This window comes from Vespa crabro, chromosome 1, assembly GCF_910589235.1.
Source record: "Vespa crabro chromosome 1, iyVesCrab1.2, whole genome shotgun sequence".
Classification (NCBI taxonomy): Eukaryota; Metazoa; Arthropoda; class Insecta; order Hymenoptera; family Vespidae; genus Vespa; species Vespa crabro.
This window is the reverse complement of record NC_060955.1, coordinates 6,635,621-6,663,036: the sequence shown is the minus strand read 5'-3', so window position 1 is coordinate 6,663,036 and position 27,416 is coordinate 6,635,621. Positions and strand designations below refer to the sequence as shown.

The window sequence follows — 27,416 nt, the reverse complement described above, 5'->3', positions numbered from 1 at the left end:
CGGCCCTTGCACACTCGCCGACGGCGTCGGCGGCAGCAATAAGCGAGGCTTCTCAGACCTCATCGAGCCACTGTCCCGCTTTCCACGATTTCCCTCACCGTCTTTCGCCCAATCGCTCTCCCGTATTTTATCCCCACTCCGTCTACCCTACCGCCGCGTGCGGCCGCGTCGGTAATTATACATTCATTCAGTGGAGTCGCTCTGTCAGTCGCTCGTGGAGAATCCTCGCGGATAAGGTCGTATCTTCGTTTTTCTTTCTTTCTTCTTTTTCTCGTGACGTCTTAAAGTCTCTTAGAAATCCACCATATTTTTCTCTTTTTCTCTATCTCGATTTATTTCTTTTCGTCGTCTTCTTTCTTTCTCTCTTTCTCTTTATATACCTTTCCACTCTCCCATTCGCCGAGCTGCTTCAACGTCGTTCCTCGAAGAAACGGAAAGAGGGAAGTCTCAACGTGCTACAAGATATATCGAAATGGCGTTCTTTCTAACGCTCTCTTAAAAGATATAACCGAGAGACTTTCTTTTTCGACTTTCTTCCTGTCTATAACGTACGTTTGGTGTACAACTAAGAGTGTCCGACAGTGATATGTGACCCCCATCGACGTTCCCTGTAAAGTATAACGATTCTTGGAAACGGTGAAAGCAATTATAAACGTGCGAGCCAAATGTATTTCGAGGAAAGTTCTCTGAGAATTTCTCCTTGAGACAATTCGTCGCTGCTTTATTTCTCTTCTTTTTTTATTCCTGAATGCACTTTTTGGAACAGGAGATCTGGACGAGACAATTACTGAACTAATAATTGGTAAGCGAATGAACAAATTATTATATTATTGTAGTAAAACTTTATTCTTCTATAGTATTTGGAAATACATAAGATATGATTACATACATTTTAATTAGTTGGAGATTCTATTTAATAGATAATAAAACGTGGAAAAAGTTTATACAAAAATGAGCACTTTTTTCAAGAAATACATAACATAAAAATATATAAAATATACAATATGAAGCATAGATTAAAACATGCATGCTAGTAGAAAGATAGATAATCTCTTTGCAAAAGAATTATTTTTCTTTTTTTGTTGAATTAAATCTATATATTCTTTTTTCGAATTGTATTATATCCGATACAATGGTAAATTGGGAAAACTTCTCTTTGTTAATATTAATAGTAGCAGATAAAATTTAGAAACATTTATGTTTATTGATATTTAGTTTCTTACAAGATTCAAAGAACATTACAGATTATGCATAGGATATGTTTGTAGTATTGTGTGACTATGGAACTCCTAACCTCAAAATAAAGATATTTCTTAATTGGAAAGAATATAAAGAGTATTAAAGTATTGCGTATACAAAAATATATTCTAAATTCACATTGTATAAGTAACACATAAAACCATAAAAGTAATTCCTAAATCGATAATATTATTAGAATTTAATATTCTATTAACTTATTCAGTGTTTCATTTATTTTGATCTCTTGTGAGAATTTAAGATATTCATTAGAATTGAATATCTTGAAATTATCGTTATCCTTTAAAATTAACAGATATGTGTGTGTGTGTGTATAAAAATGAAAGAAGTATACATTATATAAATAGCATACAATAGACAGATGGTTATAAAAACAGTCAATCTGATGATCACTTATGTCTTATATCATATAATGTTAGACCGTAAAAATTAACTTATTCAATTTACGTATGTACGTTGATGCGTTGTGATGCAATTGAAATGCAAAAATTTTTAATTCCGTTAGAATCGATGGAGGAAATGAAACGGAACATAGACAATAAGACCGTGTCGACGTTTTACGTAATAATACCGAGAACGCCGATCGTAATTCTTTTCTTGTTATTTATTAGTTTCACGCTGGTGGTCGTGAAAATCGTTAGCTCGCGCGTTTACTCTTGGAAGAGCTAATATCAGTCGTTTTGCTACTCTCATTCGCGTTTCCAAGGAGATGTTCCTTCTCTTTGCGGTCGTAGCGATCAAATTTACAGGAGAATTAAGTGGATATACCGAGTAAACGAGGTAAAGGAAAAAGAATAACTAGTTAAATATATGTATGTAGCAGTACTGTGATATGTTCCAAGGTTGACAGAATGTCGTTTGTGTTCAAGGACAAGCAAAAGAGGTATTACTAGGAAATGGTATGCGTTTTGTGACGAACCAAATTTCCTTATTCTCTCTACTCCTCTCCTCTCCTCCACCATTTTTTACTCTAAAATTGTAGAATTCATAACTTTATTTTACTTGGACGAATCGATTTTATGACTTCTAACAATAGCACTTTAGTCTTGGAAATCTGAGAAATCATTTGCATTTGATCTCCATTTTTTTCTTTTTTTATTTACTCGATGTTTCTTCCTTTTCTCTCTTTATTATAGTATCCAATGAATATTCATTAGGTCGACGAATTTTTTCGAATCAAAAACGGATTCTCGGTAAACGAATCCCGGTTACACCGTTACTTGAATTTATTAAGTTCTACAACGATCGTTCCATCGTTTCGTATTTGCATACGAAGTGCTTCGAGTGACGTATGCATGGATGTGTGTATACATGTGTATGGGGTGTGCGCGTGTGTATAGATACGTACGTACGTATGTACGTACGTAAGATGAATCGGATCAACGTGAGCGAAATGACGAAAACGCGAATGTCCAGGAAGGATACAAACAAATTTACTTCTTTGTTTCTTTTTCCTTGTTTCTCTCTTCTCTTTCTCTCTCTCTCTTTTTTTTTTATTTCATTGTAAATGGGTTAGAAGTGCGCTTAGCAAAAATGTGTAAAATAATGTTTGTTTTGCCTTTTTTTTCCTTTTAATTCTTTTTCTTTTTTTTTTTTCCTTTTCTGTTTGCTTGCACATAACATATCGCGACGTTCGTGTGAAATTAACCCATTTGATAATATTATCAACGTCTCGGAAACGCATAACACGCGCACGCACTGTATGTGACTACGCAACGTTTAGCGTGAAATCGTCATTACCGTTGCCTTTACTAAGATTATAAGCCACGAAGGATTTCGTAGAATCGATTACGCTAAATGCATTCTTATGAACCTTATCAAACCAGTTCGTTAGTGTTTTCTTTCGGATATTCATTGATGTTACAAGCTAATTGGAAATGCTTGTGTTCTCGGAAGTAGTCTTAGAGTTTCTTTTTTTATTCCCACTTAAGATAAATGTAGCGAAGCGTAAAGATAAGGGGTAAATGTAGAGAAAACAAAAAAATAAATAAAAGCTAAAAAGTCGAAATATTTCGAGTCATTCAAAATCAATTGCGTTTGAGTAAGGAGAATTTGTTGGGTAAACAAAAAGAAAACAAAACTAGTTATATTTTATTGCTACCGTTAATATTATTATTTATTTTTATAAAATTCTTTCGATAAAGAGAGAGAGAGAGAGAGAGAGAGAGAGAGAGAGAGAGAGAGAGAGAGAGAGAGAGAGAGAGAGAGAGAGAGAGAGAGAAAAGAGTGTTGAATCCTCCGCTTACGCATCGTTTTATACCTGCATTCTTTCCTACTGTTGCTTGTAAGCGTAACGAGCCAAACAACTTCCAAGCCTATCGGCGTGAAATACTGAGAAAAAAAAGGAAGACGATTTTCCTGGGAAGACTAATAATAATATCTAATAATACGTCGACTTCGCTTTAACGTTACGCACAATGGCGCATTATTCTATTATTATGTTCATAATAGGGACGAATCCAAGGTGTCTTTCCCTCTTTCTCTCTCTCTCTTTCCCTCTACCTTTCCCTCCCTCCTTTTTGTTCCTTTTTAAATACATTTATGATGATAAAATATATATGCAACCTACTCAACGTGCATTCATGCCACAGCAACGAATAAGAGCGCACGTTAGGTAGGTATGTTGCACACTGTGACAAGAGAGAAGACCACACGCTCGTTAGAAATTGCCTCATTCAAGTACGTGCGTGTTCTGACGATGACGTCGAGTTTCTCCCATATGGACTCGAAAAAGAAAGAAAGAGGGAGAGAGAGAGAGAGAGCACGCGCGCGCACCTCCAAGAAAGAGTACAACTACGAAAACGAGAGATAAATAGAGAACGGACGAGACGAAAGAGTTCGTTGAGCGAAGAGGAGGACGGAATTATCTTGAAAGTGACGTCACGCAATCTTTAAAACGAAACCCGCGAAAATGCTGCCGCCTCCTACGTGTGTACATATATACAATTTATATTTGAGGTAATTTGACCCATTAAATTTAGTCATTATCTTGATTTAAAAAAAATAGGAATATTATCGTTAAAAGTAACGTTAATAACATATCTTTTTTTTTTTTTTTTTTTTTTCCCTTGAATACTTTGATTTATGTCCGAGTACGAACTTTATTATTTTCGTCGTTTAATATTTCGCTCTAACTATATATTTGATTATTAAGAATTACAAAATTGTAATATTGATGTTCGTCGATATTCTTAAATAAGTGGAAATGCAAACCCTTCATTATCTCGAAGGATAAGAGAGTGGACTTGAATACATCGTGTTCTCTCTCCCTCTCTCTCTCTCTATCTCTATCTCTCTCTCTCTCTCTCTCTCTCTCTCTCTCTCTCTCTCTCTCTCTCTCTCTCTATCTCTGTCTCTCTTTCCCTCTATCTCTCTCTCACGATTCCAATTTAATCGGAGGCTTATTAAGACCGTACAAAAATAAATGCTAAGTCGAGTCCGGTATGACGAAACTCGTCTGCGTATGCGCGAGTGAATCCTATTATCGTCTAACGACACGTAGTCACGTGTACGTTGTGTCGCGTTTTATTTAAAAAGTCGAGCGTCGCGGCGCTACGCGAATGGCGCCAAAAATAATTTCTTATTTTCTTGTTAATACGCTTTTAGATTCTACGCGACAGGACCGAGTTATAAAGGTTGTAGATAATAGAGAGAGGTGTGTATGTTGTGTATGTGTGTGTGTATGTGTAGTAGTAGTAGTGTAGTAGTAGTAGTAATAGTAGTAGTTAGTTTAAAGTAGGTAGAAAGACTATGGTAGGGCAGTTCCGCGAATTTTATTCGTCTCCTCCTCATCTCCCCTAGGTTGCGCTTCTCTCCGAGTTGGTCCGCTTTTAAAATGTTCTCTCGATATTCCGAATGCGTCGAGATGAACGATCGCAAGGTCGCGCCGTTAGTAGCTTAGAGAAGGGGCGTAGGGGAAAGAGAAGAACGTGCTCTGTCTCCTCCTCCTTCCTACGATTTATCGTGGCGAACGACGAATGAAAAGGGGATGGAGCACGACGAACCCAAATGAGGTCGTAGTTAACGTGTAAAAGGAGAGTTCGGGGAAAAGAAACCTCTCGAACGGTGTTCGAATTTTTTTTCAAAGGCACAACGGTAGGAGGTCCACGCCCACCGCCGCGTGTTCCGCGGCTGGCTGCTTTGCGAACGATGACGTTTAGAGCGTGAGAGAGGGAGATGAGGAGGTAGAGGTAGAGAGAGAGAGAGAGAGAGAGAGAGAGAGAGAGAGAGAGAGAGAGAGAGAGAGAGAGAGAGAGAAAAGGAAGGAGAAAGAAAAAAGACGAGAAAAAAAAAGTGAGGCAAAGAGGGCAATAAAAAAATAAAAAAGAAAAGAAAAATGAAAAAAGAAAAGAAAAAAGAATGGGCAGGTCGTTCGCGTTAATGGAACAACCTTCGCACGTTCTCTCATTCTCGGTAACATCGTATCGTAGATCACTATCAAAGGATTTAAGCGATTCGAAGTAAGTTGGGATCGCTATCAAGGTTTTCCCTGAACGGTTGCTGATAATTTTACAGCTCGATATCTGTATACGTGGGTGTATTTGTGTGTGTGTGTGTGTGCACGCGCGCTTGTATATGGGACGTGTTGTACTTAAATGTAAGAAGGATGATGAATTTCATGTTGCGATTCAGTGACACGAAATCTATTGATTGTGCGATCGATCTTTCTTACGTGTGATTGACGTGACTCATGACGTAGTTCGTGAAATACGATTCTAAGTATTATTCGATATCGTTTCGTCCTTTAAAACTTTACGTACTCATGCTTATACGTGTAAATGTTAGATATACATCTGGGAATATGATAGCGTACCTTGTACTTACATACGAAACAATTCTTAACATCGCTCGATTTCCAATCGCGATTCCGAAAGACATTTGTCATCGATTTTGATGAAAGCTTGCGTGATCATTTCTTCGAATTTATAAATTGTTTTACATTACAATCTCTTTCTTGTTATTGTAAATTTGCTCTTGTTATTATTATTATTATTATTATTATTATTATTATTATATCATCATTATCATTATTATTATTATATCATCATCATCATCATCATCATCATCATCATCATCATCATCATCATCATTATTATTATTATTATTATTATTATTATTATTATTATTATTATTATTATTATTATTATTATTGTTATTATTATTATTATTATTATTAATCTTTTATAGGAATATCATAGCGCGAATTTTGAAAAATTTCAATTAATAAAAAACAGAGAGAGAGAGAGAGAGACAGAGAGAGAGAGAGAGAGAGCTGGAAGGGAAATGTATTTGAAAAGCCGATGACTTTTCTCTCTCTCTCTCTCTCTCTTACCGTAGAAAGAGAATCGAGTGGTTCCAATGAGATATCACTTTTCCTCGAAGTAGCGTAAGTATAAATACGCGTAATGTACACCTTCGGAATTCCATGGACCCTAAAGATAAAAAAAGGATAGGATATAATCGTTTGCTCATGAAACGAGCTTCACGTTAATGCGATAATTCTCGTACGGATTGCGAACAAATGACATATTTCCGAAAGTTATCATTGACGTCATATTTTGTTGATAGTGTCACGATGATTCGATACGGTGCAATGCGATAGAATGAATGGATTTGATACTTTCGTCAGCGCGTTGGAACTAATAACTAGTGTTTACTTTTTCTTGAGAATCATTAAGATTAACGAAGAATGACGGATTTATAAATAATGTTTATTTATCCTATATCATGGAAGTAATAATAAACAATAATAATAATAATAATAATAATAATAATAATAATAATAATAATAATAATAATAATAATAATAATAATAATAATAATAAAAATAATAATACACAGTTATTTTTTATTTCAATCATAAGAAATTCATTGGAAAGTCAGTTGGCGATCTTCGATTTTTAATCATTTTATACTTATATATATATATATATTTTTTTTTTCCAGAATATATATATATATATATATATATATATATATATATATATATATGGTTCTGGAAAAAAGGGGAAGAGATGAGAATAAAAAAGATAATAAAGAAAGGGGTTGAGTAGGGTGAGACGAGAGTTGAGACGAAGGGACTGGTATATAGAAGGCGGGACAGGGTCGAGGTTTTGGCATTGCGACACCGGATCGGCTTCTTTCTCTCTCTCTCTCTCCCTCACACTCTTGGAGGCAGAACGCCGAGACTCGACTTCGTGGAAGCGGCCATTCGCGCTACTCCACTAATACTACGAAATCATCGACACACACGTGGCTACATGCTCACAATAAGCTCTTATATACTCTCTTGTCTGTATGGACATATCTCTTTTTCTTTCTCTCTCTCTCTCTCTCTCTCTCTCTCTCTCTCTCTCTCTCTCTCTATCTTTCATATTTTCCAGTATTCGGATGCTCTTTTATGACACGACTTATAAAGCCGCCCACAGCAACCTTTTTTTCTCTTGTTCATCTAACTCTTAGAGCATTGTATTCATGAAAGAGAGAGAGAGAGGGGGGAGAGAGAGAAACGTTGTTCTTAGATGATCACTTCGATCACCAGTTTCTCCCTCTCTATCTCTTTCTATTACGCTTCCGTCGATTATTTACGTTGAAATTGTTGCGTAAGACTATTTGGATAGACGCAAAAACACGCGAGTACTAAGAAATCGTGATATAGATGCCGTACAGTTCTTCCATTCGAAAGATTTACGCAATTTACTCGTGACGTTTTTATCACGCTTCTGTTCGATTTACAGAATTAAAAGTACCAAGATAGAGATAGATAGATAGATAGATAGATAGATAGATAGAGAGAGAGAGAGAGAGAGAGAGAGAGAGAGAGAGAGAAAACAGAGTGGATGAGAGGGAAAGATGGCGATTAAAAAAAAAGATAAAAATGGAACTGTTCGGAGGAAATCTTGACGTATTTACATTTTATTTTTGATTATAGAAGTATATCCTCTCGAGATTCGAATCGAAATCGATTTCTTTTTGTATAAATGGTTTTTTTTTTTTTTTTTTTTTTAGATAAGTCTATCTTCGGTAATATTTCTGTATTATTACGCACATAGTAAATTAAAATGTTTTATCGATTGGGACAACTTTTTGTTCTTCGTCGTTCTTTGAAAATTATGTAATCATATTTTTTTAATCTCATTTATTTTACATATGCAAAAATCAATCCGAAAGGATTCTTTGAAATGATATTTCAGATATGTATATATATATTTATCATAAAACAGGTAAGTAAAATCGTGTAAGTTTTCTATGCTACTTCGATATTCGCCTACTACCATCGCGAATCATCATTCCTGTGATCAATACTCGAGACTTACACACCGTTGTGTCGCATTTTATCGAAGGGAGAACTCCTGTAACTTTCCGCCGTTCCGTTCGTAGTAAACCGTCAATAATATATTCTGAGAAAATCACGTCACTTCATAAAAGAGTATAATAACTTCTATAATTCGCGTATATGTCAGAATGGTTCGTGTGGTAAGGAGAAAAGTGGTAAAAACATTAACTACCATCAACGTATATATATATATATATATATATATATACATATATATACCTGGTAAGGTTTCTTTCATTTACCGGAAGCACGAGAATCTAGAATCGTTTGATGAAGAGAAGAAGAGGTGAGGTAAAGGCCAAAGGAAGTGGAAGTTTTTCGTTTCGCTTCTGCCGAACAAAAAAATAGCTTCTAATAAATTTCTCGATTCAAGGTATATGTTAGGTTTATAAATAAACCCTTATATTCGACCAACTCGATGCTTGAAAATAGATTATTGAAAGGACATAATAGAACAAACACACTGTGAATTCGTGAAACATGTCTTTTAATACGAATTCGTTTCTCTGTGTTTGCATGTGCGTGTCCATTTACCTAGAAGTACCTAACTACTTACTTCCTGCGTTGCTTAGAAGCTTCGGTCACGCTGGAACACACGTTTATTGTATCACGTTCGATGATAACTCGACCGTATAGATATAATGACTTTGGTCATAAAAAAAAGAAAAAAATAAATTCTTTTATACATTAATATGTAACAAAGTGAAGTGTACGTAATCAAATTGCGCATATTTTGGATAAAACACGCAAGGTTCTTAGATCTACGTTTAGAAAAACGTTTAATTTTCTTCGTTGTATGATTTTAGGTGACGGCCTGCCACCAATGTTGTACTTCACTCTACGACGGTGACGCGTGCTAATTAAGTTTCAAGATGCTGACAGTGATGTGTCCTAATTGTCGCCATCGGTTCCCGGCGACCGGTTGCTGCGATCCGAGAGCAACGGAAAAGGACAATAACTTCGAGGAAACGTCGGCTTACTACGGCGGTATGTTGGTGCCCAGAGGATATACCAGCGGTGGTGGTTGTGTGATAAATGCACCAACGATCATTCACGGACCAGCTATTATCCAGTCAGACGGACGTCATTGCGGTTCCGTCACAAGAATCGTTGACGCCGAAACGATCGACTCGGCGAAAGGTCCGACGTGTGATAACAATAAGCCGATGAAGAATTCGACTTGTAATTCATCGGAGAGGTTAACGAAGTGTCCACGATCTGATCTATCTGATGATCAGAAGAAAATGCAAATGGAAGATCGTCAGTCACCTTCGATATGTCGTATAACGACTACTTGCGATCTGACAGGTGGTAGCGTGACTATATCAACGCCCAGTATACAATCAGGAGGTTGTTTCATTCAAAGCACAAATTCTTGCGTCCTAGTACAGACACCGCACGTCGAAATTCGTCCAAAATTATCAGGCGGGGGGTGTCTTGTTCAAACGAAAATGTCGACGGACGATCAGGATGACAGTTTAGTTGCGAAGTCGACGATGGACGAACAAATCGACAATACCAGATGTGCCTTCTCCAATCTCGAAAATATTTATTCGAATAGAATGACTCTGATACCACCAAGTGGATGTCAAGAATTGCCGGGTATCAGGAGGAGTTCTTCGTCGAAGGTCTGTTCGGAAAAACGACCGATCGACGAAGATTTCGATAGACCACGTTATAATTTTTGCGAAGGTGATTCTGGATTTTCTAGTATCAAAGTAACGCACAAGCAAGATTCTCGAACACACGACAGGTTTCACAGTAAAGAAGAACAACTACCACCAAGACAGCAGCCAACAACAAGACATCAAGATACCTTTCAAGATCCGCTCTTCTGTTCGCGTCCGCAGTCCGGTTATATGGAAAAGAAATCTGATTGCTCACACAACGACGTTCGAAATCTTTGTCAAGGGAACATAATGATGGTTAATAATGGGTTGCAATTTAATCCGTCCATAGGAGATTTTTCAAAGAATTCAAACGATCACGAATCTCTTCTTCAACCTTCTAGCGGTGTTCAGATTCAAGTGAACGCTACTGTTCAATTGCCAGCAAATTTAGGTCAATGTTTTGTGAATATAACGGCAACTAGAGCGAATTCCAACTGTTCTGAACGTTCCGCGAGTATCGGAAACTGTAACAATTTCAACGGTGGTGGTATCGTCGAGTCAGAGGACGACTGTGTTAGAAACGATTCCGTCATGAAAGATTGCGACAATGGGAGTACTTACAATAATACCGAAAGAAGAGAGGAAGCACCAACTACACCTGTTTCCTGGGTCATCCCTTGGGGTTTTGATACCTACTTGATAGATAAGGATAGAGCGAAATTATTGGAGGTGAAAAAAATTCTTCAAACTTGCGGATGGTATCATGAGGGTCTAAGTTGGCAACAAAGTGAGAGTCTTCTTAAGAACGCTGCCGTTGGCAAGTGGTTGATGAGAGATAGCTCCGACAGTAGATACACCTTTGCTGTTTCTGTGCAAACTGAAAGGGGTCCAACATCCGTTAGAGTACACTATTTTCTTAGACGCTTTAGGCTAGATGCAGAACCAAGATTCGCTCTTGCCATGCCGCTCTTCGATTGTCCTATCAAAATGTTAGAACATTACGTTGAGTATTCGAAAAGAATGGATGAGCATAGAAGAGAGGTTTGGGTCGATTTTAGCGGTCAACTTTACAGTCAAATCTACCTCACGAAACCTTTGGTCAAAGAAGTTAGATCCCTTTCTCACTTGGCAAGATTGACCGTCAACAGAAGCAAGTTACCTACCGAAAATCTGCCACCAATTATTAAAAATTATCTCGCGGAGTATCCGTACACGCTTTGAGTATACGGTTTCGTTGCCTCTCTTCCACTGTTCTTATGAACTAAACACGCGAGACATCTATTTTTATATTAATTCCAAATATTCAGTCGTTTGCTCAGAATTTATCCATTGTATTAATAATATTATTGATGGGAATTATCGTTCAGTGATTGTTTTTCTTCTTCTTCTTCTTTTTTTTTTTTTTTTTTTTTTTTTTTTTTTTTTTTTTTTTTTTTTTTTTTACGCAACGGACTCGATAAATTTTGTATAATTTTTTTTAGGGAATATCACATCTGATAGTATTTTGTAGTATATGGTATTTGAAATAATATGTATTGTTCGAAATTTATAAATTCCGAGCATTTGACCAATGGGAAAAGATGAGGTGAAACGATAATTGTATAAGAAATAAAGCACGAATAGATATCAGATCGATATGAGAAATTCACATTACATTGAATTTTCAAGATTTTTCTTACACCAATTCATCGAGCAATAGCTATGTGTAGTAAACGAAACTTATTTTCTAATAGAAATTCTGATATATGTGTGTAAAGAGAAAAAGAGTATCGTTTTCTGATCAATATACATAGATTTATGTAACGCCTCATTTTTATTTCTAAGACTGGGGCAGTATGAACAACGAGAGCAATGATACTTTTTTTAAGGTGTACTTTGAGAAGCAAACTCTTCAACTTGATCAGGAATGCATGTCGACGTTGTTCGATTGAATTATTAGTGCACGAATTCTGAAATTATGTCCTTAGTAACTTTTTATTATTATAACTTAAATGTGTGTTCGTGAAAGTCGTATTGCGCTGTACTGATAAGTTGAATGAATTTCGCTTTGGTACTGTTCTAACATTCTGAAGGATTGTAATCCCACTTTTCCGAGTATTTATTTTAGGGACTGAAATATTTTAACCTATATATATGACGTATAATATTGTCTAAAGTCATTGTGTGGATTAATTTCCACATTTCCTCCTAACGTAATACGCTTAGAGTTAAGTCGCCGCGCTAGACTTACGCTAATATGTTGTTAATTTGCCCGTTTTTGTCGGCAAAAATCTTTTCAACGAAAGTCGAAGCGACTGAATTAAACAAATTTCTCTGATTATTCGAATATATTCATCTGCCATACAGCATTATGAATATTTAAAATAAATTAAAATTTCTAAAGGATCGTTCGCAGCGCCAGAAATATATAATGTCGAATTAAAAATAACATAAGAGTATAAGCAACTTAAATCGAATATGATAACAACAACAACAACAACAACAACAACAACAACAACAACAACAACAACAACAACAACAACAACAACAACAACAACAACAACAACAACAACAACAACAACAACAACAACAACAACAACAACAACAACAACAACAACAACAACAACAACAACAACAACAACAACAACAACAATAATAATAATAATAATAATAATAATAATAATAATAATAATAATAATAAATAATAATAATAATAATAATAATACTAATAATACTAATAATAATAATAATAATAATAAAAATAAAAATATAATAATAAAAATATAATAATAAAAATAGTAATAGTAATAAAATAGTCATTATAGTTATATCGAAAGTCATCATATGGAATTAGTTTAACATATTGAAATTTTTTTATCATCAATCAAACGGCATGAAAGTATTGTTTAGCAAAGGATCTTCATGTCCTTTTTAGGATGATTCATATTATTGGTAACAAATCAAATTTGAGATGAATTACTCGTTAGAAGAAAAAAAAAAAAATAAATTATGGCGCTGCCATATGAAATTCCTAATAACGTTGACCAATGCATAGGTCATAGTATAATGAAAAGTATTTAATGTAAAGTCATATTGAAATTCTTGTTATTTTTGTTTACAATGTCGATCGTAAATAAAATCATATAAATACATAATAGTCAGAACTTTTGATGACCAGCATCCAAAACGATGTGATAATAATCCGTTGCCAGAAAATAATAGATGTGTAGTAGTTTTATTGTCAATAGTAAATATTGCGTACGCATTATATTATATACAAGCAAAAGCTATTATAACAGACTGCTCTGCGGGTATTTTCGACTGATTCAATAGAAAGTAAAAGGAGGTTTTAGATAATTTGTGCTTGAACAATTTCCTCTGGTAATTTTATCATTATTTTCTGCGTTCTCTTCTGTTACAACGTTTAGTTTTTTTTTTTTTTTTGTTTAGAATATGATCGTTGTAAAAACCTCGCTTCTTTACGATTCTATAATTAACCGTATAATGTGTGGTAAAGATAAATTATACGTGCGATATATAAATGTAATTGAAAATAGATTACCTTTAGATAGATCTATGTGTTATATTATTTCGAATGAGTAAAAAAAGAAAAAAATACACGTACGTTTCTTTTTTACATTTACGTTTCAAATTGAAATTAGTCAATTTTAGGAAACAATTATTTAAGTTATTTCTTCATACTTTCACGATATTAAATTTAATACAGTAGAGTGCCCATTATCAACAGTCAAATGTGAATTAATATCGTGATCCCGTGCTATCATCGATACAACTTATGTACTTTATAATAAAACAATTTCTTAAAAACACCACGTGTTTGTCTGTACTTTTATATACTCATGAGTACGAATATATACGATATTATATGTTAATATATATACATATATATGACTATGTATAATATATATATATATAATATATATATATATATATACATGTATATGTGTATATAACAATCTACTAATAAAATAATTATGAAAATTCATTTAGATTATTAATGTTCTTGAGTTATTCGTACCTCTTTTTTATCCTTCGTTAACAAGATTAATTGGTACTCTATTCTATTATATTTAATGAAACAAACATCTTATGATATTAATAATTTTATCCTTTAGTTCGTCATCGTCCATTGTGTCTACTTTATATGTATATGTATTTTGGCTATTTTATATTATAAATATTTTATCAGATATATACCTATTGAAAAATACAGAAAACAAAACAATAACAATCTGGACTATGATCGTATTAACTATAGATTTAAGTCGAATATTTGAATCTTTTTCTTACAATATATAAATACATACATTCATACGTATGGACGTATATGAGCAATTTTCTAAGAAATAAATATAAACTTTTTATATATTTATTACTTGACGATAACAATCGATTCTATTGCATGCGAGAGTTAATATTGCGTGCATACTGTGAATGCAGTATATATAGTAACCTTTATACATCTAGTACATTAAATACATGTGTATATCAGGTACTTGTTAGAATATGTAAGTATATATATATAACTGAAATGTTTAACGGTATTCCGAACAAAATATTTATAATAGAAAAATAAGATTAAAAATACTCAATTGCCAATTGTCGTTTTTATGTTTTATTTAAAATAAGAATATTCTATATTATTTTTCCAACATTTTCTATTCCTTTACCTCTTAAAATGTTAAAAAGATATAAAATATACCTCTAAATCGATCATTTAGAGACTTCATGTATCAATTCTGCCAGCTTTGAGAGTCCCTACACATAACAACAAAATTATTATTATTAATATTTCTTACCTTTTGAAATTGTGCCTGAACAAGTCATAGAAAAAAAAACTGACCCTTTCAATTTCCTCTTCAGTTCCATAGCTATAAGATAAACGTATGTGTTGATCCGGCTTATTAAAGTCATAATTAAATACATTTCCAGGAATTACGAAAATACCATTGGACATACACTTGTCCTTTACAAAATTTGATGCATCATCAATTCCGATTAGTTTGAGCCATATAAAAAAACCACCTTTAGGCTCTGTCCATTCGACCAATCCTAATTAAAAATTATAAGTTATAAGTTATATTAAAAGTTATAAACATTTATAATTAAATCCGATAAGGATTATTCGCGATGTTTTTTGTACTAAGATAAAGTGGTCTCAAGTACCTGTAAGGTGTTTTTCAATTCCTTTTAGCATAATGTTACGTCTTGCTAGATAAAAATCTTGAATACTCTTTAAATGTTGATTGAATCGTTCCTGACCCCACAAATCAAGTAATTTAAACAAAAATATCTGAGAAATAAAGAGATTGTTGACAATTTTCACATAATACTTTTTGTTATCATTATAATAATAGTTGGAAGTGTTTTATTTACCTGTGATAATGAAGAGGCTTGTAAAACGCTATTTTCTATATGCATCATTAACGTCTTCAATAGTTCAGTATTAGCCGTGACACAACCTAATCGCATACCTGCGCTAATAATTTTACTAAAAGAATCCAATCTTATTACACGTCCATCGATATCCAATGAAAAAAAAGACGTAGGTTGTTTATTTAAAAAATTAATAAAATAATACGCATCATCTTCTATAATAAGGTAATTGTATTTCTGCGCCAATTCATATACTTGTTTCCTACGGCTCTCAGACAATATAGTTCCTGTTGGATTTGCACCAGTAGGATTGATGTATATTAACTAAATAATAATTTTTATAAGTTTGACAAGAATCGCACAAGATACAATTTTTAAAAAAATTATTTTATAGTTTTTTTATAGTATTCTAGTTGATTTGATTTAATTTAATTTTATTTACCTTCGGTAATAGCCTTCCATCGCGTAATCTTTCTTCGTATACTTTAATTATTTCCTCAGGAATAATACCATCAGCATCCTGTTTAATTTCTATGAAATCAACATTCAAGGATGCTAACTGCAACAAGATACATCAAAATGTTTGCATCAAAGGATTTCTTATAACTCGTTAAGAAAAAAAAAAGAAATCATAACATTAATATAAATTATTAATTAATTCTAGTCAAGGTAGAAATATTTCTTACAATTCATCTTCATCTTAAATGTAAAGAAAAATATATTGTAAATGTAATGTATCAGTTGATTATGTATTAACAGCAAATGTTTACTGTTCGTAAAGATATCGGTTATCTTTTAAAAAAATGCAATGTAAAGATCGCCTGAGATGATAAAATATTATAATTAAAACAAAAAAATTGTTATCGATGTATTTTATTAAGATAATAACGTTTAATTAAATAAATAACGTAAAACTATTTAAAAATGATTTACAATATTGTTTTCATTTTATGAACAATAAATAAATATATATATATATATATAATATTATAATTATTGATTTAAATGTAGTTAAAAATTTTCATCTACTTACTGTATTGATAGTAGCTGTATACGTTGGTGATTGAACCATAATTGGATCACCTTCATCAATAAACATCTCATAAATTTTGGTACAAGCATCTTGTGAACCACAAGTAAATATTACGTCCCAATTGTTTTTATTAGGTTTGTGCCAGTTGTATTGAAATTCTCGGAACTTTTTTATCAAGGGAAAATATCTACGAAAAAACGTTGTGATAAAATAAAAAATATTATATAATTGTAAAATAAAAAATATTATTTTTTAATTCTTTACCCGACAGCAGGTCCATATTGAAGTGCCGATGCTAAATCTTGACCTTCAAGTTTCGAATTTGTTCCATCTTTGTAAATCACGTCCAATTCTTTAAAAGGATAAGTATCGGTATTTGGCATTCCACCAGCAAAATTTATTGCATCTGGATTATTACTATTTAAGTAAATCTCAGCTAAAATTTATAATAAAATATATCATGTTAGTGAAATTTTTATAATAATTATAATTGAACGAGATGAAGATTTATAAAAAATAAGATATTTTTCAAATCTTACTTATTTGCCGAATTAGATTTCCCCTTCTTCTAAGAGCGATTTTTGAAAAAAATGCTGAATAATTCACCGTCATATTTCTTGTACTTTTTAAATCGATCTATATTGTGTTAATGTTTTCTTATAAAATGTAGAACAACGACTGACCAAGCAATTCAACGCTAATTCAAAAGTTCAAACTGATAAAGGCATCATATGAGGATAAGCAGACAAAATAACTAAATTACGTATATGCGCATGGAAAGTTATCTATTCTATTGAATTTATGAAAGTCACGACGATTATAATTCAAACAATGTATTATAAATGTTTTTGTGTTTTCATGCATATATATATATATATATATATATATATATATATATATATATATATATATATATATATATTATTATGTAATAATATATAATAATGAAAATAAGTACGTTAATAATATATTCCATAGGATGTAGAAAGTAAATAAAAAATTAATATTTTTTCACTTTAGAAAACAAAAATTATTTATTTATATGATATTTTGTAAAAATATAAAAATATGAAGTAAACCGTAAAATTTTCGGTAAATCGATTTTATTCGATGAGACAATTATTTATAATTGAATTATTATAAAATATAAAAAAAGAAAGAGATAGAGAGCATAAAGGAGAAGATGAAATTTTTACGTCTAAGGGATTATGTGATTATTGTGATTTATTTTTAGGAAATTATATGGAATATACTTAAATATATAAAACTCTTAAATATATAAAATCCATTTGTTTCATTTAAGCTTTATTCAGTTTAATATATTTATTTTAAGAGAGGCAAGAATGTGCTTCTAATAGCTTCTCTAATTTAAACTGTGATACATTAGGCCGTAGTTTAATGAATTCAACGAAACTATTTGCAATTTGCTTATTACATATACATAGAATATCTTTTATATGGTCAGTAGTATATATTTCTAACATTTCCACCCAATATCTTTCTAAATAGTCAATAAGTTCAATAGTTATGTCATCTAGATAAGTTCTAAATTCATCTTGTTCAGCTGCAAAATTTGATAATATCTCAATATGAAATTAATATATAATAATATCTTAAATTACTAATATTATCATACAAATACCTGATTTAAGTTTGCAGATGATGTTTATTATAATACTATTTATTTCTGGTATAATACATGTTTTAGTTTTTTGAATGTATAATATTATTTCAATACATTCCTGAATACACAATGCAGAATTCTCATCAATTGGAATCAAATTACTTTTATGTTTATATGGCTGTAATATCTTAAATATAATTTCCATTAATTTCATAATGTCTTCATTGTTTTTATTGTTTGCTGTTATCTGTTGAAATTTTACTACAGTGGACAATACGGTGAGCCATTTTTCTATTATTTTTAATTCTGCTTCTGAGAAATGAGATTTTTGTTGTGGAATAACTTGCATAAAACACTCTAGAAGTGCAGAAACCAGTTTTTCTGTGTTAAATAATTCTAACAGAAAGTTGGTATCGCTTAGTTGTGAAATTGAAAGAAGTAAATTTAAAGTTGTAACGAGTAGATCATCTACAACATTTATAAATAAAATTTACAATTGCTATAATATATATTTTATAATATAAGGTATAAGTATAATACTTACTATTGGTAGAACTATTTAATACAAAAATCACAACGTCACTAAAAAAATCACACTCTTTAATATTTTTTACCCATTGGGATTCAGGATTTCTTTGAATATCCCAAACTACTGCTTGTAATAACCTAAAAATTTGAAGTAAAGATTCTGTATCATCTGATAAAAGATTATTCCAGATTGTTTTGACAAATTGCTTATTATTTCCCATTGATTTTAATATACTTGTTTGACAACTCATGTTCCCAATAATACCAAGTAATATCTCCTAAAAATAAGTAGTTTTCAAGTAGATTGATCAAAAAATATACTTATAATGTACAACATATACTTTCTCCATTGTTTTTAAGACAATATAAATGTTTTTGAGAAAAATAATATTGGTAAATCATACTGTTAATCTAGATACAGTAGAAGTTTCTAAGGAAGCTTCAACTATTTTCAAAAAGTCATTTTCATATAAATACATGGCTATGTCCTTTTCAGCTGTCATATCCCATAATATACACAAATCATTTTCTAATTCCTGAGTCCAACCAACATCTTGTACCTAAATAAACAATGATATAGCATTATTTATACAAAGATTTAATATATAGATGTCATTGATTTGAAAATACCTTTGATAAAGATATAAGTGTATTAATTATCCATTTTGCACTATAAACAGTATCTCCTATGCTATCGCCTCTCATTGTACCTAATTCTTTATTGTCAAACTGGCCCGAATCTAGCATAATCGAATAATTGACAGAATCCGAATCTGATACATTTTCAGAGGAATTGTCTTCATTCATATTTGTCAATATTATTTTAATAGTTTCACAAGATAAATTTGAAATCGACAACTTTTTATTAATCACTAATCTTTCAAGCCAATATATATCAAAGAGTGGATTTTCTTGTGTCAGAATTGTTCTAAAGTTCCTTGCTTACAGCGCCATTGAAAATTACATTTTTTTCATAAGAATCTGATCAGAAAGTTATAATTGAAGTTATAAAAAAAATCAAATAAGAAATGCAATACAAAAATTATATGTATATATCCATGTTGATTTTTGTTTTGTACAGTATGATGTCCAATAGTTTAACACGTTCCGTGCCAGTCTGATTTTTGGACATTTCATTTAGGCCGCTTTCCGATTAAATTGTTTTGCTTCTAACGCATGCCTTTACAATCTGTACTATAATACAAAGACCATAATTATCAAAAAAAAGGGTGTAGAGTTTAAGATGAAGAAGACAACAAAGCAATAAATTTAATAAATACGTAATTTTATTCTTTTAAAAATGAGAATTTCAAATAGCTACGGAAAGTTTAATGTAGAATGCATACGTACTTTTATATGATACGAAACATGTTAATGGAAATTTTGAAGTAGTATCGTTGGTCAACTTGTCAAATTACAAAATTCGATAGATCATTATATGTAATAAAACTACATTTATCAGTTAGATCGGGAAAAAGCCGAAAACATTACGATATAAACAATATCATTCTCTTTGCTTGATAGAGAATTTTATTTGTTATGGACATGCGCGACAATTCTTTCAATAAAATAATAAAATGGAATGCTAACTCTCATACTATAACACATTATTTGGAGGTTAAAAAGCCATCGCAAACTTATTAATTTAATATATTCCTAAAAATTTAAGACAATTTTTAATAGATTCTTAAATATTTTAAACAATATATTATATGCTAATCTTAAGTGTGTTTACAATGATTGTAGTTTCATATTTAACCACTTGCGTATAATACCTTGCGCACAACGAAATAAGTGCGTGTCTAAAGGAATCGGAAATCATCGCGAAAGAGACGTGATTAGCACTTTAAAATTGTGATTTTTATTCACAAAAGATAAAAATTTATATGACTATTTATAGAACACAATTATCGCAATTTGCGAAGGCAAATCGTTTCAGCTGTAACATAATACGCAGACATTTTTATCGCAAGTTCGAAAATATCATTTTAAAAATATCACTTGAATAACGTATGTTGTCGACAATAACGCGCTGAGATCTAATTTTCTTTAGAAAATGAACATGTAAGTTTCTGCTTGTTAGACCATTAAGTTTTTGTAACGTGACGCTCGTAGCCTACTCGAAGGTAGCCTGCAAGATTGGTTGAGATGCCGGTACAAAAATAATTTTTTTTGTCTCATTTCTTCGGTGATCCTCCCACTTATAAGAACTCATAATATAGTAAACAAATACGCGATAGATAATCACCTTAAATTTGATTTATACATTTCAATTCAGTATCAACCCAGATCTCATTTCGTTACTACATCACAGCTTGTAATTAATTCCAGTTATAAATTCATTGTACCATATTCGTCTATTCAATATTAGTTTTCATGTACAAAAGACTGCAAATTATCAAAATTCCGTCAGTGATTTAAAATAAACATCGTTGATGACGAACTAGGATAATAGAGAAAATATGACGATCAGTGATTTTGAGATTAAACGGAAGTATTTGAATATATATATTTAAATTACATACAATAGTGTTATAATTTGAACAATTGAACAATCGAAACGGAAATTGAACTGAAATGTATGAATCGACCTTAAGTCTTTCGGGTTGGTGGATTAGTAATTTACTAGGTCAAGGGTAAACGAGTTATATTGAGAGCACTGAAGAAATATTTTAAGAGCGAAGATTCAATAACGTTTAATTCAATTGAGAAATATTATTTTTGTCAATTTCAGTTTTTTTTTTGCATTGCAGAAAGATGCCCAATAAACTTACTATCGATGACGTACGTACCTTAAATTACATATGTTATATATGAAGTTTATTAATGGATTATGTTATAGTTTTTATCATTTACAGTTTCCTGTTTTAAAGTCAAAACATGTTTATATCAAGGATACAAAAGCTACGATAAATATTATTAATATTATGTTGCGTGATGGAGCAGACCATCTACAGGTACATTTATGAAATTATTTTCTTTTATAATAACAGATTTAAAATTTACATTGAGTACATCCATAAATTCAAATTTATAAATGTTTGACAGATTGTCACAGATTTTGACTTAACATTGACCAAACAACATGTTGATGGAAAGTTGGTGCTTAGCAGCTTTGGTAATTTATATTTTATGTGCATATACATATTGTCCTACATATATTTAAACATATAAGATTTATATATCCTGTTTTATATAAGATTTCATTACAAATGTTTGATATTTTAATTTTTGTATAAATGTCATTTGTATTAACGTATATTGTATTGCTTGTATTTATATTTTAAATTTTAGGTTTATTTGGAAAATGTAATCAATTACCATCTGCGTATATGAATGAGTCTAGACGATTATATCACAAATACAGACCTATAGAAATTGATCCAGATTTACCTTTAAAAGAAAAAATAGAAGCTATGAGCGATTGGATGATAGCTGCTGAAAAATTGTTAAAAGGAATAGAATTTGATCCAAAAGAATTGTCTGAAGTTGCAGAAAAATATGGTACACCTTTACGTGATGGTACCAAAGAACTTTTGGAAAAGTTATATGAGGCTAACATACCAGTTCTTGTATTTAGTGCTGGTTTAGGAGATGTTGTAGAAGCTGTTTTAAAATGTCATAAAGTTTTCTTTAATAATGTTAAAATTATATCGAATTTTCTTAAATATAATGGTAACAAAATAGATGGATTCAAAAACAAAAAACTAATACATGTTTTTAATAAAAATGAACATGCTCTTGAGCAAGAATATTTTAAAGTTATTGAAGGAAGACGACATGTATTACTAATGGGTGATACAACTGGAGATGCAAGTATGGTTAATGGTATGGATGACACAATAGCAGTATTAAAAATTGGATTTTTGTATGACAAAGTAAGATCCTCTCTGATTAATTTATTCTTTAAATAAATTTAGAAATTTGGAAATATTTTAATATTGTTTTATAGGCAGAAGAAAATCTGGCTAATTATATGAAGGAGTTCGATATCGTATTAGTGGATGATCAAACAATGCAAGTGGCAACAGAAATATTAAGAACTATATTAAAATAATTATATTAAGATTTAGAAATTATTTATAATTTTTTTTTCTTGCAAAGAACAAGAGTTTACATAAAAACAGTGTACAAAAGTTTTTGTATTGAGTATGTTCCACGCAGGGCGTGAAGCCCAAGTATTCACTTATTAAATACTTTATTATATATATTTTAATGTATTTACGTTTAACTAAAGATTTTATAAACTTTAAAAGAATTAATTATCATTATGTCGCATTGACTTAAAAGAATTAATTATCATTATGTCGCATTGACTTACCAGTTGACAAAAATCATGCTGTCTTCATAAATTAAAGATATTGACATTTTGATGAACTTTTAGTCTTACTGCTTTGGAGTATCATGCGACTTTTTTTATTGTGTGTAAAACGTTATATTTTAAATTAAGTTTTATGTAAGTTTTAATTTGGTATAAAAAAAATTGTTCAATATTTGAGAATTAATAGTTTTTTTAAATTTATCTTAAATGGCTTTTTTACTGTATTTTGATACTGTATTTTTACATTTTAATTGATCATTTCATAAAGAATATAAAAAATGTTAAAAATACATTAAAAAAAGTACTTACAAACCCATGTGTAATAAACATACACACGCATTCATTCATTAGTTTTATATTTTTCAATAGTAAAATTTTCTATTTAATATAATTTGAAAAGTAGCCATTTTATGATAACCTTTGAAATATTAAATTAATGAAAAGGTAGAACAAATTTTTGTAAAACGAAATTTGTTACTAAATATTTATATTTGTATTAAATCACTATACGTATATTTTTATATCATTAAATCACTAATTCACAGCTTCATATTCCCATTTAAACAAAAACTTAGCGGTATTACATATTAAGCTGTCATAAAATATTAAAATTATATTTTCATGTCCATCTTAGCCATATTTTTCTGGACAGCAAATCTTCATACTATATATTGGTGTAAGAAATAGATTATTTACCTGTTCTTTGACTTATCATTAATGTAAAAGATGATTTAACAAATCTATTCAATTTATAGTCAAGCCTAGGTGTTCCATTGATCACTTTATGTAAATACACATATTTTTGTAATTGTTTGATTTGTCTTGAAGCTAAAAGATATTCTATAAAATGTGTATTATGTAAATCTAAATCTCAAATTCAACAATAGAAAAATAATCACCGCAACCATATGTATTTTCTTGATATTACGAAATTTAATTTATATAGTTCTTCGTGAATGTTAATTTGCAGCTACCTTATATAATGCAGAGTATTAAAATAATTATAGTTGCAGTAACAAGTTTGAGACAATAAACCATTAATAAAAGTTAAAGATATAATAACTATTATATCGATTTCAGTTTTATCTTTGTTAAAGGAAGCATTAACAATGTGGATGCAATGCAATGTGCAATTGTATGAATTTTGTAATGCTTCATTACATAATAGTGTAATCATCAATATTCTTATGAAATATAAGAAAAAAAATGCACCCAAGATTTCAAGTTAATAAAATGATTAAAATGCTTACAAGTCAAGTTCATTATGAAAATATAGATTCCATCGATGTTCTGCACCTTTACACTTATAATTTACTAGATCACATTATGCATTTCATATTTAAAGAACTAATTCTTCAGAAGCCTAACAATCAATCCTGATTAAAAGTCTGATTATGCTTGAATAAGAATGAAATACAAATGAGTTACTGCATACTTTTCAACAATCGGGGATTATGCAACAAATTAAAAGTAAATTAGAATCTATAAAATTTATGCTTTCATTTTTCTCAAAATTAAGTTATTTATATGTGAATACTTCTTAAGAAAAGTTGCAATTACATAAGAAGTAATGAAAAAATAAAGATAACATTTTGAAAAAAAAAGATATTAATTAATTATATTTATTATATAGTCCCCTATTGTTTATGTTTACCACAATTGTATACACTTTCCTACCATGTTTCGACTACTTTAACATGACGTAGATCTATGTCTACATAATTAAATTGTATTTCCATATTACTTATATGCTTGATTTAAATTTACTCAGGCCAAAAAAATAATAAGAATATATTATATTCCTACAAAATAATACATACATGATAATTTATGAGAGATCATGTTGGTATTACGCTTCTATCAGAGGAATAAAACATCTTCCTTTTTTCAGCTCAAATAGAATATTTCATTTGTAACAAGAAAGTATCATGTAAAGGATACTTGCAATTGAAATATTTCACTGTATGAATATTCTTATCAATTAGCACAGGCGCATATATATCATATACAGTAGTAAATATAATTAGCTTTTAACTCGAATAGTCCTTCCATAATCAAGCATTTGTATGTAATGATAAAATTAGCAATTCTTCAAGTCACTTTGCTTAATGTAGTTTAATCGGATTTCCGATCAACTACTCCAGTATATTTTTTGTAATATTAAGTTGTAGGATGATACGAACTAATGAGAGCAGCATCTACAGGTTCCATGCATGATGGACAAGTGAGTGAACGGAGTAACCAATCGTCGATACACACTGCATGATAAGTATGCATACAAGGTAGATAACGAACTTCTTCTCCTACCATAAGCTCCATCATGCATATTACACATTCTCCTTTCTTTGTTCCATCGTATTGTCGCATGGGCAAATGTTGTATGAGTCCTATACGCTTTGCAATTCGTACCTGCTGTTCTTCTTCGCTTATACTACCAGATGTAACGCCAAGTCCTAAATTAAGTCCAACTCCAATTCCACGTGAGACATTTAAATTGGACTGTAAACGATGTTCTCTTGTCGCTGTTACAGGATAATAAGATCCCATAATTTCCTATAAAATGATTATTTTATTTCTAATGTATATTTACCATGTTAAAGTAAAATATATTATGCGGCGATTTGGTTTCATTACAGAAAAGCATAGTTATTTATATTATTGTGAAATAAGAACAATGAAGAAGGAGAAAAAATAAAAAGAAAAAATATTTGTGTCTGTTGAAAGTAATAAATTTTTAGAAATCTAATAAATCTTCTTTTTGTCTAAATGTCTGCCGATTAATAAAATAACATTCGATAAATAGTAATAATAAAATAGAGTTACATTATAAGGTATTTGAGGTCCGAGTGCATCTTGTGACGAACTTCCAATCATTGAAGGATCGGGATTGCTGCTGAGCAAAGTGGTATTGTCCTGCTGACTGCCTCCCGCGCGTTTTAGACAATTTCCCATTTTTATATGCAATCAAGTTCCTATTAACGATTTTTCCTTTATCACTGCTTCTCATTCGACAAGTTCGATGTCGAATTAGAAAACGATTATCAAAGCAACATGAGACGTACCAAATACAATCCTCATTTTTTTACAAGCGCATAACTTTTCGTAGTTAGCTGTCACGAGACTAAACTCGATCGCACGATGGATATAACAAGTCGTTTCGTTTTGACAAGATACGCCGCGCGAATTGTTATGATCAGAATATCTCCTGTCATGTACTTATACAACTAACAGCTGAGTGGTCTCACGCACACATTCGAAGAGTTAGTAGCAAACAGGCTAAGTTAGTCACAGATTGGAGAAAAAAATGTTTCAGGCATCGAGCTACCATGTTTTTTAAACAGCTAATATTTCTTTGTCGTAGACGACTCATCCTTCTGATTGGACGAAAACATTATTTCATTGGCTATGAGCAGTGCTGAGTAAAAGGAACTTAATACGCATTTTCCTATTGGTCCTTGGCCAACGGCCATGTTGAATGTAGATCTACGTAATATTTTAAAACAGAACTTTTGAATGCTGTGGAAGGTATCCAAGGACTAAATTGAAATTAGTTCGTTTATCGTTCATATCGTAGATTTCAATGTATTATATTAATATTAATACAGTTAAATAAATTATCAACGATCTCATATCCGTTCAATAAAACAAATTATTGTATTATAGATAAAATATATTTTATTGTAATAATAAATATAATCTATAATTAAATTGCAACTGTAATCTTATTCAATAATCTTAAAATTGAAACATATCGATATATGTTAGATATATATATAACAAATATGAGTAATATCATAAATAATTATATCATCTCTATGTACTTAATTGTATACTTATCATATTATTTATGATAATAACTTAATTATTAATATTTGATTCGTTTAGCTAAATTTCCTTCCTTTCACGATCGCAAGGTCATAATGACAAATGTTACATATCTTTACGTATGTATTACGCACATAGAGTATATATTTTAATAATTGGATTAGACAATCATCTAGGAAGTATTTATCATAATGATCATGAAAACCTGCAAGTTCAAGTTTGGAAGACGAATTAATATTTTTAACTATTAGCAATTACTCACAGTTTTTATAAATAGCAGAAGCATATTTTTATTCAACATATATAAATAATATTATTTAATTTCTCCGAAAAAAATGATATAAATTAATAAAATTATAAATTATTAGATATTAGAATTATAGATTATAAATTAAATATGAAGAAAAACAAAAAAAAATTAAAAATGGATGAGAATCGATAATTACTACGATATAATTATACTACGATATTTATTCCTAGTAAATACTACAATATTTATTCATAGT

At 30.8% G+C, this 27,416-nt stretch overlaps 5 protein-coding genes across 12 annotated transcripts; 2 read left to right on the top strand and 3 right to left on the bottom strand.

The window, feature by feature from the left end:
* The first annotated feature begins 42 nt into the window (after positions 1 to 42).
* LOC124427839 lies at positions 43 to 11,639 on the top strand. Of its 3 annotated transcripts, none has more exons than XM_046971207.1 (2): positions 43 to 802; positions 9,400 to 11,639. In XM_046971207.1, exon 2 carries the CDS (start codon positions 9,466 to 9,468, stop codon positions 11,422 to 11,424), a length of 1,959 nt encoding a protein of 652 aa, XP_046827163.1. In that variant the 5' UTR covers positions 43 to 802; positions 9,400 to 9,465; the 3' UTR covers positions 11,425 to 11,639. The 3 variants fall into 3 exon arrangements, with proteins under 3 accessions (XP_046827163.1, XP_046827172.1, XP_046827180.1); XM_046971216.1 differs by lacking the exon at positions 43 to 802 and adding an exon at positions 1,516 to 2,037; XM_046971224.1 differs by lacking the exon at positions 43 to 802 and adding an exon at positions 3,463 to 4,215.
* A 3,163-nt stretch (positions 11,640 to 14,802) lies between these two features.
* LOC124427592 (aromatic amino acid aminotransferase DDB_G0287711-like) lies at positions 14,803 to 17,395 on the bottom strand. The gene is made up of 8 exons (XM_046970712.1): positions 17,152 to 17,395; positions 16,877 to 17,048; positions 16,613 to 16,799; positions 16,022 to 16,138; positions 15,580 to 15,903; positions 15,370 to 15,496; positions 15,047 to 15,255; positions 14,803 to 14,961 (listed from the first exon to the last, which is right to left on the bottom strand). The coding sequence occupies exons 1-8, from the start codon at positions 17,222 to 17,224 to the stop codon at positions 14,917 to 14,919; spliced, it is 1,254 nt and encodes a 417-aa protein (XP_046826668.1). The 5' UTR covers positions 17,225 to 17,395; the 3' UTR covers positions 14,803 to 14,916.
* A 505-nt stretch (positions 17,396 to 17,900) lies between these two features.
* Positions 17,901 to 20,255, bottom strand: LOC124424687 (protein SAAL1). The gene is made up of 6 exons (XM_046964084.1): positions 20,115 to 20,255; positions 19,395 to 19,958; positions 19,169 to 19,324; positions 18,781 to 19,042; positions 18,255 to 18,704; positions 17,901 to 18,176 (listed from the first exon to the last, which is right to left on the bottom strand). The coding sequence occupies exons 2-6, from the start codon at positions 19,569 to 19,571 to the stop codon at positions 17,941 to 17,943; spliced, it is 1,281 nt and encodes a 426-aa protein (XP_046820040.1). The 5' UTR covers positions 19,572 to 19,958; positions 20,115 to 20,255; the 3' UTR covers positions 17,901 to 17,940.
* A 237-nt stretch (positions 20,256 to 20,492) lies between these two features.
* Positions 20,493 to 23,285, top strand: LOC124424690 (7-methylguanosine phosphate-specific 5'-nucleotidase). Of its 6 annotated transcripts, none has more exons than XM_046964111.1 (6): positions 20,493 to 20,828; positions 21,499 to 21,548; positions 21,623 to 21,721; positions 21,813 to 21,882; positions 22,059 to 22,642; positions 22,717 to 23,285. In XM_046964111.1, the coding sequence occupies exons 2-6, from the start codon at positions 21,522 to 21,524 to the stop codon at positions 22,819 to 22,821; spliced, it is 885 nt and encodes a 294-aa protein (XP_046820067.1). In that variant the 5' UTR covers positions 20,493 to 20,828; positions 21,499 to 21,521; the 3' UTR covers positions 22,822 to 23,285. The 6 variants fall into 6 exon arrangements, with proteins under 6 accessions (XP_046820067.1, XP_046820060.1, XP_046820085.1 ...); XM_046964104.1 differs by having other exon boundaries at positions 20,690 to 20,828; positions 21,518 to 21,548; XM_046964129.1 differs by lacking the exon at positions 20,493 to 20,828 and adding an exon at positions 20,835 to 21,369 and having other exon boundaries at positions 21,518 to 21,548.
* Positions 23,286 to 23,555: 270 nt separating this feature from the next.
* Positions 23,556 to 26,401, bottom strand: LOC124424716 (RING finger protein 11). Its single transcript, XM_046964154.1, has 3 exons — positions 26,148 to 26,401; positions 25,909 to 26,057; positions 23,556 to 25,638 (listed from the first exon to the last, which is right to left on the bottom strand). The coding sequence occupies exons 2-3, from the start codon at positions 26,035 to 26,037 to the stop codon at positions 25,246 to 25,248; spliced, it is 522 nt and encodes a 173-aa protein (XP_046820110.1). The 5' UTR covers positions 26,038 to 26,057; positions 26,148 to 26,401; the 3' UTR covers positions 23,556 to 25,245.
* Between the last annotated feature and the right edge of the window lie 1,015 nt (positions 26,402 to 27,416).